This window comes from Ursus americanus, chromosome 2 (genome assembly GCF_024610735.1).
Source record: "Ursus americanus isolate L20-20 chromosome 2, mUrsAme1.1.p, whole genome shotgun sequence".
Taxonomy (NCBI): domain Eukaryota; kingdom Metazoa; phylum Chordata; class Mammalia; order Carnivora; family Ursidae; genus Ursus; species Ursus americanus.
In genome coordinates, this window is record NC_142128.1 from 39,297,211 (window position 1) to 39,310,788 (window position 13,578).

General features: G+C 61.2%; 1 protein-coding gene across 6 annotated transcripts in view; it reads left to right on the forward strand.

The window, feature by feature from the left end:
- UNKL (unk like zinc finger) overlaps positions 1-13,578 on the forward strand; it is a 43,515-nt gene that overhangs the window by 18,571 nt on the left and 11,366 nt on the right. For 4 of the 6 annotated variants that reach the window (XM_045784703.2, XM_045784704.2, XM_045784705.2 and 1 more), the window contains exons 9-11: positions 2,226-2,288; positions 4,767-4,944; positions 13,405-13,497. In XM_045784703.2, the coding sequence (XP_045640659.1) occupies positions 2,226-2,288; positions 4,767-4,944; positions 13,405-13,497 (334 nt within the window). Of the gene's footprint in view, positions 1-2,225; positions 2,289-4,766; positions 4,945-8,457; positions 8,596-13,404; positions 13,498-13,578 lie in introns of those variants that run through there. The other 2 variants (XM_045784707.2, XM_087853838.1) reach the window with 2 other exon arrangements.

The window sequence follows — 13,578 nt, forward strand, 5'->3', positions numbered from 1 at the left end:
TTCTCATTCAGACAGCTCGGTCTGCCTCACTCCCAAGTATCGTCATTTGTAAGGACGGACGTCAGAACCCAAATCTTGACTTGTGCATAGCGCGTGTCCCTCACTATTTCCTTTGCACTGTGAACAGCCTGTGTAGACGGAGGCTCAGCACGCAAACCACGGGCCTCTGGTGCACCCTCGGACTGACTGCTGCCGCCCTGACCGTGTCCACGCCTTGGGCACCACGCCTGAGGAGAAGCACCGGGGGTCTCCGTGTGTGTAGACATGGTCCTGGGTTCCAGAACTCTGTCTGGGGTTGGAATCCTGTGTTTATCGGCAGGGGAGGGGAGTAGCATCTCCACGGCACGCTCCCTGCCTCGGGGCCCGAGTGTGGGCTGGCTCTGTCTGCCCAGAGCTCACCATGTGCTAGTGATCCTGCGAAATCATAGAAAACGCGTATATTGGGCTCTGACCCCGCTTCCTGACACAGCTCCTAAAACCGTGGTCGTTTCCTGGGTGGTAAGTCTTTTGAGCAGGTGACTCTGGGTGGGGCCTCCTCGTAGGTCCTGGACGGGGGCGGTCACTAGGAAGGCCGAGCCCCGGTTAGAAGCTTGGAACTTTCTGCACCACCCCACGTGGTCCAGGGGCCGGGAAGGGGCTGGAGATGGAGTTAATGGGACGAGCCTCCATGAAAATCCCCAAAGTGCGGGGTTGGTAGCATCTCTGTGCTGGGAAGGTGGCATCTGCCTGCGCTCGGGGCTCTTCTGGACCTCTCCCGATCGGTCCCTGGCGTCTGTATTCTTTGCCCTATCGTTTGTCACATGACAAATCAGTAAGTGCCAGTAAGTGCTTCCCAAAGTCTTGTGAGCTGTTCTAGAAAGTGGCCGAGCCCGAGGAGAGTTGTGGGCACCCTGATTCAGAGCGGTCGGTTGGAAGCCCAGGCAGAGCCTGTGGGAACCGGCCTGGCATCGGGACAGCCGACACCGGGTGTCAGAGTGTGGCGTGGAGCAGGCCCCCGCAACTGGGAGGGGCCTGGATGAAGGGGCGAGGTCCCCCGCGGGGAGCCCTGTGTCCCGAAGGCAAGCAGAATGGTTTCGGGATAACCCTCTTTCCTCACCGTATCACTTAGCCTGGAGTATAGAAACTCAGGTCTCTGGTCATTGACTTCGGAGGCCCTCACCCTGCTGTGCGGGTGGGAGGTCACTTCTAAACGAGACAGATGCAAGGGACTCAGAAGTACCAGGATGACCTCCGGGTTGAGCCCGTGGCCTGTAGAAGTAAGGGGCCTCGGTCCGCGCTCGCATGGGCACCTTCTCTTCCTCCGCCCCTGGTGACCGCTCTGGGTTCTTCTGAAGAAAGGAAGAAAGGTCAGGATGCCCTGAGCCGCCATTACTACGAGTTCATTTCTTGTAAAATGAGTCCAGAAAATGAGGGTACTCCTTAGCTCTGAAGGACATTTTGGTCTGTGGTGTTAGTGTTTATGTTGCCCTGGGGGCTACTGGTCCTGAGCTCTGAGCGAGCCTTCACTGGGCACAGCGTTCCTGGCCGGTGGTTCCTCAGAGTCAGGATTTCTATATGTGTGGGGGGAAGACGTGTCCCACTACCCTCTTGGGTTCAGCTCTGGGGCCCCTGCAGATCAAGCTGATAAAAGAGAAGCGGGAGGAAAGGGTTGTGACTTATCTGTGGGAAAGGCTTCGCAGGGAGGAAGCAGGACGCAAAGAAGCAGTTGGACCTGGGGCTTAATGTCCTTGTAGCAGAGGAAACGTGCGGAAGTGGACGATGAAGGGGAAGGAGCCTGTTTCCAGGGCGGTCGGTTGTGGGATAGGAATGCATGGGGAAAGGCGATGTCGGGGTTGCCGAGCGAGATCTGTACCGCGGACGCAGTGCTGGCGTGTGTGGTGGCTGTGGGGGGGACACACCTTCACAGAGAAACCTACCCCTCGCCCCCCGCTGGCTTTCAGCGAGCTCAGTGGAATAACCCTTTGCTTCAGGCTTGGGCCTGACCCCCCGGGGGCTTGGGGGCGGGGGGGGGGGGCACGGCGCAGAGCTCCCACCCTCCCTCACGTGCACCGGAGGTCAGAGGTCAGTGAGCAGGTGTGAGAGACGAATTCAGACCTGGTGGAGGGTAGCGGCTTGAACACCTGTGCTGTTCTCTGAGACTTGCAGACTCGGCATCTTCTCGCTGTGAGCGAGGCTTAGGCGTGGGTATGTTTGGAGTCCACCGCTGCTGCTTTCTTCTGTTGCAGGCGAAGCGGCGAGAGTCCCCTGCGGAGGGCAGCCACAGGGCCGGCGAGCAGGACGGCAAGCAGGTACTGTGGGGGGCGGCCCCGGCGGCTGGTGCTCACATGCCGTCCCTCTTGGCCCAGAGCCATCCGGCCGTTGTCCGTTTGTGGCGTCATTACCTTCCTCTAAACCGACCTGTTCCACGGTCTTTTGTTTCCATGTTCAAAAAATACTGGTGATGCACTTTGGAAACAACAAACCCAAAACCTCCCTATATTTCCCCGTGGAGAGCAAGGGGTGCCCATCGTGGCCCGTCTGCATGTGTCCTGGGGCTGCCCGAACAGAGCCCTGCCTACAGGGCTGCTTCAGCCACGGACGCCCTCGCGGTCCGGAAGTTGTGCTCCCGGCGCCCGCAGGGGCAGCCCCTCCAAGGCCCCTGTCCTCGGCCGGTAGCTGGCCGGACTCTCTGTCTCTCCCGGTGCTCTCCCCTGCGTCCGGGTCCGTCTGCACATGTCGCCTTTTCATGAGGACACGGGTCCTTGACTAGCACCTGCCACCACTGCTCTCAGCACTCAGAACACTGGGCTTTGTCCTTCACCGTCCGCGCTCGGAAGGCCTGGGGGTGCCGTGTGGCAGCCGATGCGCCCCCTCTTGGGCGAGCACATCGTTTCGTCGCAGGTCTGTGCTATGGTCTTTATTCCTAATTCTTAAGCGGGCAACGCGCCAGGTCCCCCCCCTGCCCTGGTCGCCTTGGCGCCCACCCGAGGCCGCCCTCACAGGACTCTCTGGAGGGTCCAGAACAACTCGTGTAGGTTCTCTAGTCTCAGCGGCTTTGAAATCAGAAAGGAGCTGAAAGTAAAAATGCAACTTATTTTGTGATGTTTCAAAGAGAGGAAAATGGTAAGATGTTCGTTAAGAATCTGAAGCTCGAAGCGTTGGCAAGGACACAGCCGGTGCACGGGGGGACCCCGGCACCCGCCAGCCCGGACACCCCGGGAGAGGCTTTGCCGGCATGCAGGCCACCCCAGGGACGTCGCGCGGGCCCACCGCGCCCAGAGACGCTCTTTGTCCCGTCCCTAAGCCAGGCTCCAGGGACAGCAAGTGCCCAGTGGGAAGATTGGAAAGCCAGCCCCAGGGATCGCCAGGTCAGTGGAGTGGCTCCCAGCATTTCCCTGGGACCCCCAGTTTGAACGTGGCTGGAGGCCAGCCCAGCAGCCCTCTGGGGACCCCTTCCTTGCCTCTGGCACCTGACTAACCGCCAGCACCAGGCCCTCCCTCCCTGTAGCCTCAGGGGAGACACCAGTGAGGGTGTCCTTAGGTTTCAGGATGAAGCGTCACCTGAGGTCTTTGAGGGGTATGTCTCCCTGCACTACGACTTTTTGGGTGGGTGAAGCCATAGCAGGTGCCTCTGGCCAATGACTCCCGGCCTGGCTCAGAGTGTGGGGTGGACTGTGAGGTGTCTGCACCGCCTTCCTGCCTCAGCTGGGGATGGCACGCAGCCCGGCGGGGGGACAGAGCAGGGGATGGAGCAGGCAGCCTGTGAACCACCCCCCCCAGGTGTGGAAGCAGCGGGCCCACCTCTGAGCCTGAGCCCCGGGAGCACCGGGGGACCTCGCTTTGCAGACTTGTGCAGTCCGGGCTCGTGTAAACGGCCACGCACACGCAGCAGCGTTGGGTCCCAGCGTCCTGGGCGCTCGCGGCAGACGTCTGCGCCGGGGGCCCGTCTGGAGCAGAGCCAGCCATCCGGGAAACGCTCACTCGGAGAAACTGTCCAGTGCTGGATGTCTCTCCCTCTCTCACGAAACACATATTCATTCTTATTATCGTGGAAAGCTTCACTTAAGCCGACAGACCAGGAAAGCCGTCCCCCTCGAGTGGTGGTGTAGCCCCTGCCCAAAGCTGACTTTTCTCGTGTTGAAGCAAAAACCAGACGTCACACATTTCCCTGCGGTGTGGCTTCTGGGTCCCGACTGTGCGGTGACGGGGGCGCGCTCTAGCCCCGAGCCCTGGCTTGCAGCCTGTCCTGTGGGTCATTAGTGTGCCGTCCATACTGCCGGCCGTCCTCCAGGACTGTGCTGGTTCTGATCTGTGAGCTGCCGAATGAAGCTCCTGTGCGTTGCCCCGTGCGTTTTGCCTTTCTCGGGTTACGAGATCTTGCCGTCAGTTTTCTGTTTTCAGAAGCGGTGTTGGTTCTCTGCTGATCCCTTCTGGTGGATTTTTTGTTTACCGCCATGTGTCTGCTCTTAAAAACCATTTCTGCAGAAAAGCTCACTAAATAGGACATTTCTAGATGCATTTGTGCCCATCCCTGGGTGACTGGAGCTAGTGACCCTGTCCTGGTTATCGTAACCAACTAGGCATTTAAAGCCCCCGTGGAGTATTTGGAAGAGTCGAACTTTTTTATATTCTGCTTTGAGGATAGAAGTTAGCCCACCATCCCGTCCGTGACTCTGCATGCTTCTCTCCGCTCCACGCCCCCCCCCACCGTGGCTTCCCGTCACCGAGCTGTCACGTTGCTGTTCTCCGCGCGCATCTACTCACCTCGTGTGTGTCTCTTTGCACAGAACCACCTGTCAGTGTCCACAGTGGCTCACCCGCTCGCCCCCAGCGTGGGTTCCAGCGTGGCGTCCAGCCTGGCGTCCAGCGCCGGCTCCGGCAGCTCCTCCCCGACCGCCCTGCCCACCCTCCCGGCCCGCGCCCACCCGCTCGAGCCCCCCGGTGGTGCTGCCGAGCCCGCCCCAGGTAGGTCTCCAACTTCCTCTCGTCTCCCAACTTCTCCGCACTCATGTTGTATCTTTTCAGGAATAATCTGTTTGTTGTAGAAAAGGCACGTGTGTGTGTGTGTGGGGGGGATCATCCGTCACGTGGCTGTATTGCCTGTGATCTAGAAACCCCCGCCCTCCCCCAGGCTGCAGCCACCTGGCCCTAAGACAAGAGTGGAGGGGTGTGGGGATGAGGCCCGCCGAAGGCAGTGGTACGGCTGAGGGGCCCTTACTGCCGGGAGTCCTTGAGGGTTTGGGGACTGATGACCCATGTGATTGGAGCCCTGTCCGAGGGAGTGGGCTGTCCTGAAAGCACCGGGTAGGGGAGGCGCGTGGAGCTGGAGGGGGCGACCTTGCTCTGCTGTGCAGGCCCCCAGCCCCTAAGGCCACATCTGGGTGGTCCCACGTGTGGCTGAAGCTGCAGAGGGCCCACACTGCCAGGCTGACCCGAGCCCCCAGCTCTGTCCCGGTAGAGGGAGACTCAGCAAGGGCTCTGTTCACGGCTCTTTGCATGTTCTCTGTCCCAGGGCTGGCCAGGACGGTGTGGTCGTGGGCAGGACAGGGAAGCCACTCCGGCCCAGTAGCTCCAGCACGGTCCGTCCTTGTGCTCGGGGCGCTGGGGCACACTCCTTCTTTTCCTCCTTCTCTCCTGGGGACTCGGGGGGACTGCAAAGACCCCTGTGTCGGGGCTCCACTTGGACACCAGAGCTGGCCAGGTGGCCAGCCCCAAGACGGTATGTTCCTACCCAGAGATGAACGTCCGTGGCTGACGGCCAAGGAGTGTTTGCACGTTGTTTTCCACCCCCTAAAACTCATGCCCCCCGGTCATGCTGCCAGCCATGGGGGCCGTGGCCGAGACGTAAGTTGGAGGTGGCACCAGCCCAGGGGAGGGAGGAGACGGTATCTTTCCAACAGCCGAATAGAGGGCAAATCCTGGACTTGAAAGGGCCATAGAGCCACTGTGGGTCCCCCTGCTGACGCGAGCGCAGGCGTGGGCCGTCCTGCTCCGGAGTCACGGCCGACTCCTGGGGTGACCTCTGCGCTGCTGGTGCAGCCTGGCCTTCCCACCCTCGTGCTCATTCTGAGGAGCTGCTTCAAAGGGTCACTCTTCTAGAAGCGCGAGACCTTCTGTGGCCGGGTGTGTCTTCCCGCACAGCCCTGGCGTTCCTGCATGGGCTCCACTGTGGAGCTGTTTCCTCTGCCGAAGAACTCTCTGGGATCGAGCAGGCCCCGCCCTCTGGGGAGGGAAGCTGGAGGGAAGGGGCACCCCCCCCCACTGGCTTTTTCCGAGCCCCGACCTTCTTTCCTTGCCAGGCACAAACTAATGACCCCCACTTCCGTGCTCTGGGCCTTTGTGGAAATCCTGTCCGTGTGGGAGTGAAGACTGCCAGCCGGCTCTCCCCCAGGCTCTGCCTTACCCCAGGGGCGTTTGTTCAAGCCTTACCTCTTTCATACGTAGTATCTTTGTTTTCTTTTAAGCAAAAACAAACACACGTGTATTTTAGGTTGACCTGGAATTGGGGGTGAATGAGGCGTTCCTCTTGAACCACAGAGGTCTCTGGTTTTATGTGGACTGGACGTGGCCAGTGGGCTCGAAAACTCAGCCCTGACTCGCATGCACCGGCGGAGACCTGGAGGCTGAAAGGCGCAGCTGGAGGCAGCCAGGAGCAGTCTGGCCACTGAGCAGGTCCCCTGCTGCACTCAGGGGCTGGGTGGTTAGTTATTCAGAAGCACAGTCTGTATTGTGTGTCTCTAAGTGGCTCCCCTAGAGAATGTCAGCCTGAGGCGCTTGGCTGCCTTACACGTGTGGTTAGAGACAGGAGATCTGGTCCGGCAGGGGCAGGTCGGCACTGGACACCTTTGTTTCCACCTGGAAATGAGCCGGAAAGCCATTGGTATGAACGATGTTTTTGATTTTATTTTTTGGCGTTTTATGTGTAAAAGAGAGGTTTTTTTTTTTTAAGATTTTATTTATTTATTTGACAGAGATAGAGACAGCCAGCGAGAGAGGGAACACAAGCAGGGGGAGTGGGAGAGGAAGAAGCAGGCTCCCAGCGGAGGAGCCCGATGCGGGGCTCGATCCCACAACACCGGGATCATGCCCCGAGCCGAAGGCAGACGCTTAACCGCTGTGCCACCCAGGCGCCCCATAAAAGAGAGTTTTTTAAAGTAAAGGTTATTTCCCCCAGTTTAAAGGTAGTAATAGTAACATTGGAGCATCCTAGAAAAGTAATTAGGAAATGAAGTCCCTGCCCTAAATGGGTTCCCCGAAGGAACAGATAGAGCTGGGTGCACCTGTGCTTTGAAAGCGGCCTTGCGGCCCGTGCATCAGCTCTGGAGTGCACCTGCATGTTTCCAGTGTCCCCAGCTGTCATCCTTCCGTCGGGGTCCTCAGCCTGTTCGCGTGCGTCTCGGAGCATTTTGCAGGTCCTTCTCTGACTCACCTAAGTGTTCCTTGAACCAGCTACCCAGAGGTGAAGGGGTGAAGAGGTGAATGTCTTTTCGGGATCACCATTGCTTGTTTACAGATAGTACGTTTATGTGGCCGCTGCTGTTAAAGTCACGTGCTCCTGCTATCGGGAGACCCTCCTGTTTTCTCCCGAGATCATGCGTTGTCATATCCCAGTAGCACGGGCCCCATTAGGACTCCTCAGAGCCGCCCTCTGTCCCCAGGAGGGCCCTAGCCAGCCGCCTTTCTGCTGCTGGGGACCCGCAGGCTCGGAAAGAGCCTGCCCTACCTACCGAGGCCCACAGCTGTAGACTGGGTGCCGCCTCCGTGTACAGCATAGTGGGGCTCAGATTCACTGCGGCCCGAGAATGAGCAACCCGGAGTAATCAGGTGCTGTTCCCAGACTCAGTCAGTGTGCAGTTAGTGGATTTAGTGGAGTCATTTCAGGGCCATTTGGCAGATTTCGTGTCCTTTGCCTTCCACGTGTATGAGCAAGCTTCAGATTAAAATAGTGACTGTTGAAGTAGTCGCCTGGGAGCTCATTGTCGCGAGTGGGCAGCTGGCTCTCAGTGACCTCGACGGCAGGGGTCAGGGCGTGTTCATCCTGACCCTGGCCTGGCCCCGGGCCATGGCGTGGTCCTGGTGTGCGTGTTGACACTTGAGCGTGTCAGCCCCGGGCGAACGAGCGAAGACCGTTTACCTGAACAAAAGCGGCCCTGCGGGGCGAAGCCCCTGCGTGCACCTGGACCTGGGCTTTGGGCACGCTGCCTCGAGGCGCCGAGAGGCCGGAGGGCAGGTGCCGCTGCCAGGGGGTGCGCGCCCCGCCGGGGGCCCACACATAGGGCGCCTCCCGGACAGGTGCCGCGGGGGCGGGGCCGGAGCCGTCGAAGGGTTGCGTCACCGGGGGCAGGGCCGGCACAGGTGGACGGGGCTCGTCTCAGGGTTACGTCACCGGGGGCGGGTCGAAAGGTTGCGTCACCGGGGCGGGGCCGGCGCGGGTGGGCGGGGCGGATCTAAGGCTTACGTCACCGGGGGCGGGACTGACGCGGGGCGGGCGGGGCGCGGGCTGCGTTTGAATCGGCGGCGGCGGCGGCGCGGTGGACGGTGAGTCAGCATCGTCAGCCCCGCGCCGTCTGGGTGTGGGTCGTGGTTATGCGGAACTGGCTGTGCACCCCGGGCGAGGTGAGAGCCAACCCCCTCTCGACGCGCCTCCCCCGGGAGTGCATCTCCCCCCCGCCCCGTTTGCGCTTCCCCCCCCAGGAGCGCCATACCCCCATGTGCCAACCTGTCCAGGTGAGATGCGTCTCCCACCTCCCTGTTCCTTCCACCTCCCGGGTGTGGCTTCTCCCCAGGGGCGCCACCCCTCTGCACCAGCTCCCCTGCCCCAAGTGAGGTGTGTCCCCCTCCCCGCCCCAGCACCTTTCTCCTCCCCAGGTGTACTTCCCCTCGCCTCCAGGTGCTGCTCGTACCCGCCGTCGTTGCTTGTGCGCCGGGCCAGGTGTGACAGCCAGGGGTCAGTATGAGGTTCCTTAGAGGCTGTGCAGTGATGTGAATGCAAACATACCCTTTTTGGGAGCCTGCTCTGCGGAAGCGCCCGCTGGTTCCCTGCGTGGGCACGAGCCGCGGGGCTTCTCCAGGGGGGCCTGCATCACCTAGCAGAGGTGCGTCTGTTGCTCCCTAGCGAGGACGGGGTTCCTGCCTTGTCCTGCCGGGCATCGTTGCCTGCGCTATTGGAAATTCTGGCCGGTGGGTGAGTGGGTTTGCCGGTGCTTCTCCATCCTGTATTAGGGGAGGACGGTCTGCTGGGGGGCATCCGGCCCTGGTAGGGGAGCACCCCCGGCGTCGGGGCTGCCCTGTGCTGGTCTTTAATTCTGTGCACTGTGCACACTGTCCCTGTGTGTCCCTTGACCCCGAAGGACTGCGTCTCCTCCTGAATGTGCTGTGTCACGTCAGGGTCTGGGAATTGCCAGGGCCGTTATTCAGCAGCTCTCCGCTAATTTCTCATGAACATCTGGGCGGCTTCTGGTAGTTGGACAAGGAGGGTTCTGGGTCAGATGGCACAGCTTATGTAATTTGGCTCTAGATTTTGAGTGTTCAAGTCTTTTTAAAAGTCCGTTCTTCCTTTGAGAGAATATCCTGGAAGACCTGGGTCTGACTCAGAGAGCAGTGAGGTGGAGTAGGCAAGGGTCTTCCCTGGACGCTGGCTCTGCTGTCATGGGCAGGCTGGCCCCCCTCTGTGTTCCCTCTGCTCCTGAGGCTGGGGGAGGGGGCATCTCTGCTGAGTCATGGGGTGGGGTGGGGGAGGGGGACTGTAATAAGATAAATCTTTTCCAGGTGAGAAGAGGTTCCTCCTTCAGCTGCTTCTCCCTCATGCATTAGTTCATTTGTGCTTTTGTTATTCAGAGTGTTTCTAGAACTTTGTTGGGTTTCAAGCACACCATGCCTAACCTGGTGTTGGAAGTTAAGTCCATGTCATCGGGCCTGGCTGACCTGCATGTCCAGGACAGGCTTGGGACCCAGGCCAGCACACGAAGGGTGGGTTTGGGCCTCCATCCTTGCGACCACAGCTCGGAGTTTGGGGAGGTGGGGGCAGGGCACATGGAGGGGGCGGTGCCTGCTTTCAGCAGGTGAGTCTGCTCAGGGTCCAGGTGCCCTCAGAGTCGGGGCTGATGTGCAAAACAAGGGTTTGGGAGGCTGAGCAGAAGTTCTCCCAGGATAAGACGAGCTGATGGGAGCTCTGCCAGGCTGTAGCCTACAGCCGTGTTGTGTGGCTGAGCGAGGAAGAGCCGCGGTGGGGGCAGGGGCTGGCCCCAGTGTCCACCAGCACACCAGGGGGCACAGTCTTTCTGAGAGGTAGGACTCTTGACGTGCCGGGATTGGCATCATAGAAAGGTCACTTCTGGAACAGTGCTGGTCGGGGATGAGGGGAAGCCTGCAGAGATAGCAGGAGCTTGGGGCTCTCACTGGCGCGGGTTCACGAGGATGAAGGGCCCAGGGCTCCTGCTGGGCGCCTGCTGAGTGGTGAGCCCTGGTGCACCAGCGAGGGACACCTTTGTGTCCCCAGACTTTGAGAAGCTGCTGATGCCGCACTGGGGCCTCTACCTGATAGGAGGCGGCAAAGTGTCCGCGCTGGGGGACGCTGGCGTCTGAGGGTTAGGGCTTCCGAAGCCAAGTGTGTCCAGTGGAGGGGCTCCCAGGCTCCCCAGCTCCCCCAAGCTCCCCAGAGAGGGTGGGAGGGCTGAGAGGTGGGCCCCGGTGGAGGAAGGGGGCGGGAAAGGTGGTGGGGGAGGGGGTGGCTCCCTTTTCCCAGGGGCACAGAGGCATGGGTGCAAGGCTGGAGGGCAAGACTTGGCAATAGTTTGGAGTGAGGTGGAGACAGGATGTCAAGAAGGGGGAGGAGATTGGTCAGCGAAGGGTGGGCTTCCGTGAGGGGCGTCAAGGTGTCCGGTGTCTTCCCCAGGAGCAGGTGGACCCTTCAGGCAGTTCGCAGTTCTGTCCAGGGAGGGTCCCAAGAGTTCTAGGCCTTTGGTGTGTGGGAGATGCCTGAGAGGATGGTGGGGCGGGTGACCGCTCACGGCCCCCATTATTGTGGGTTGAATAGTGTGTCCTCAAAAGGCAGGTCTGTTTTAATGCCCTCATCAAAGAACGTTATGTTATCGGGAAACCGCCTTTCCAGACGCAGTCAAGGTAAAACGGGGTCATTCGGATGGGTCCTAATCCACCATGACATGTGTCTTTATAAGGAAGAGGTAATTTGGCACAGACGCGGAGGGATGGCCGTGTGACAGCCGAAGCAAAGGCTGGGGTGATGTGTCCACCAGCCCGAGACGGCCAGGGGTTGCCAGCAACACCAGCAGGACAGAGCCCCCCCTGGAGCCAGTGGAGGGAGCCGGCCCCGCGTACCTCGGTCTCAACTTCCAGCTCCCGACCGCGAGAACAGATTTGTGGGGCGCCGCTGGAAGCCGCCTCTTGCGGTGTTTGGTTTTGGCGGCCCCAGGATGCAAATGCCCCTGTGCCCTTGGGAGTTAGGAAGGAGCTGGCCGAGCTGTAAAGAAAGTCCAGAGAAGCATGGGTTTGGGGGGGCCCAGCAGGAGGAAGGGGCTGCGCGGGCCCCAGGCGGGCCGTGTCTCCCTGAGGGACTCATCTGTCCATTCTCCCTGCGACTCTCGGGTGCAGGGACTGCTGGGGGTGCCAGTGCCACAGTGGGCTCCCTGGCTGTACTGGCCCCAGGGCCTTTTCTGTGCACCCCCACAGAGGACCGTGGCCCCACGTCCCACGCTCAGCTCCTTGGCTTCCTTGCTGTTCATGGTGACGAGGTGGGGGGTCTGGCCTGGCTGCCACCCGACACTCCTACCTCCTTCCTGGATGGAGCCCGCACGTGCCCATAAACCTTTGTTGGAAGAGTGTCTCTTTTGGCGCAGGCAGGGCCGAGGCCAGGGCGATGGGTGGGGAGGCAGGCTGACCTTGGTGAAATTCTCCTGGGGGCTGGAATCCAACGCAGGGCTGCGGGGCGTCGTGCCTGCACAGTGCCCCCGCTCCGTGCTCCTGGCTGCGCCTGTGGGGCGGACGCGGCTGCGGTGATGGAGCACACAGGTCTCTCCAGGCGGTGCAGGCCCCTGGGGTCCCAGCCCCGTGAGCCCACATCTCCCCTCCACCCCCACGGAGGCCTGAGGGCAGTGGGTGTGCGCCTGCGCTCTAGGGGCTTAGGCAGCATTGGGCCACCTTCAGGCGGGCCACTAGGTGCCAGGCGGGGTGAGGCGCTGTCCCTGGGGCCGGCTCAGTGGGCTTCACGGGCTGAGCGGTGCCCACCAGCCCTAGGGACGGGGAAGGGATGGCGCGGCTGGGGTCCCCACTGGGGCCGGACCTCAAGTCTGCTCCTCATGTGTCCTGCGGCCGGCTCCCCGCGAATCCACCTGTCCCAGGTCTGGGGTGGTTCGGAAGTCACAGGTCTCTTACCCTTCCTGTGTACTGCCCCATGTTTCCCTGGTAATTACGGTAAATGCTCTTCATTTGAAGAGGTAGTGGTTTTTCTGCGGCCACTTTGGTTCAGCCTTTGCTCCCAGAGTCTAACACCGTCATTTGTAATGGTCTCGGTCCGCCTGCTGCTTCCTGGCACGTCCCTGGCACAGCGGCGTGTCTGACACGGCTAGGAGTCTGGGCCCAGCCGAGGGCGGGACATGGTCAGAAATGAGCAGTGGCTCCTGTCCCTGGTGGTTCTGGCTTGCTGTCCTCTGTCAGGCACAGCTCAGGGGACTTTGACACTAGGCAGCTGGAGGCAGGGCAGAGGCAGAAGGCCCCAGAAGCCCGGCTCACAGGCCCAGGACAGGCAGGCCTGACTAGGGCCTCCACGGTGCGTCCCCTGGGCTTTGGAAAGGCGGTCGGGCCTGGGGACGGGAGATGCTTTGTGGCCTCCAGAGATGGTACTGGATGCATCTGACCGGGCATCAGGGCTCAGAGGCCTTGCTGGCCAGCAGAGGAGCCAGGCTCAGCCACACAGGAGGGGGCCCCCTGCTTCTGGGAGGGGAGCCTGGTGGGGGCAGTGCAGCGTGCCGCCGACCTCCTTGCGCTGTGCCTTCAGTGTGCAGACCTGGGTGGGGGGACAGCGGCAGCTCGGGCCCAGCGGGTGTCCCGGAGTCATGGCTGGATGGCGTGTGTGCTGTCACATGGAGGCCAGGTCCTCTGGCCGCTCCTTCCCGGAGTCGCCCTCTGTGCAGCTGCTGGAGTTGAGAAGCTTTTGGGACCGAGCCGGGTCCCCAGGGTCTGGCGTCAGATGGGACAGGGTGAAGGGAGGGAGGCCCCTACTTGCAGGAGAGGGAAGGCTTTGGGCGGTGTGACCCCACATCATTCTGTGCCTCTGTTCCTTTAACACGTGGGCCTAGAGCTTACCGGGGTCCCAGAGACCGTACGAGCGCCGTGGTCTGGGGGGTGAAAGCACGTCTCCCCACTGGGGCCCGGTGTGGCCCCGTGCTGACGTGACACTCTGTTCTCCAGGTTCTGTGCTGGATCTTCAGCTCCGTGACGTCGGCCTCACAGCCCTAGACCGAGAGCTGGAGGAGCGTGACAGCGGCGACCTGGGCCCAACAGGTAGGAGGGCGCACCGCGGGCGCTTCCCGGGGCCGGACACGGCCCTGCGGCGGTTCTCAGGCGGGTGGGCTTGCAGTCAGC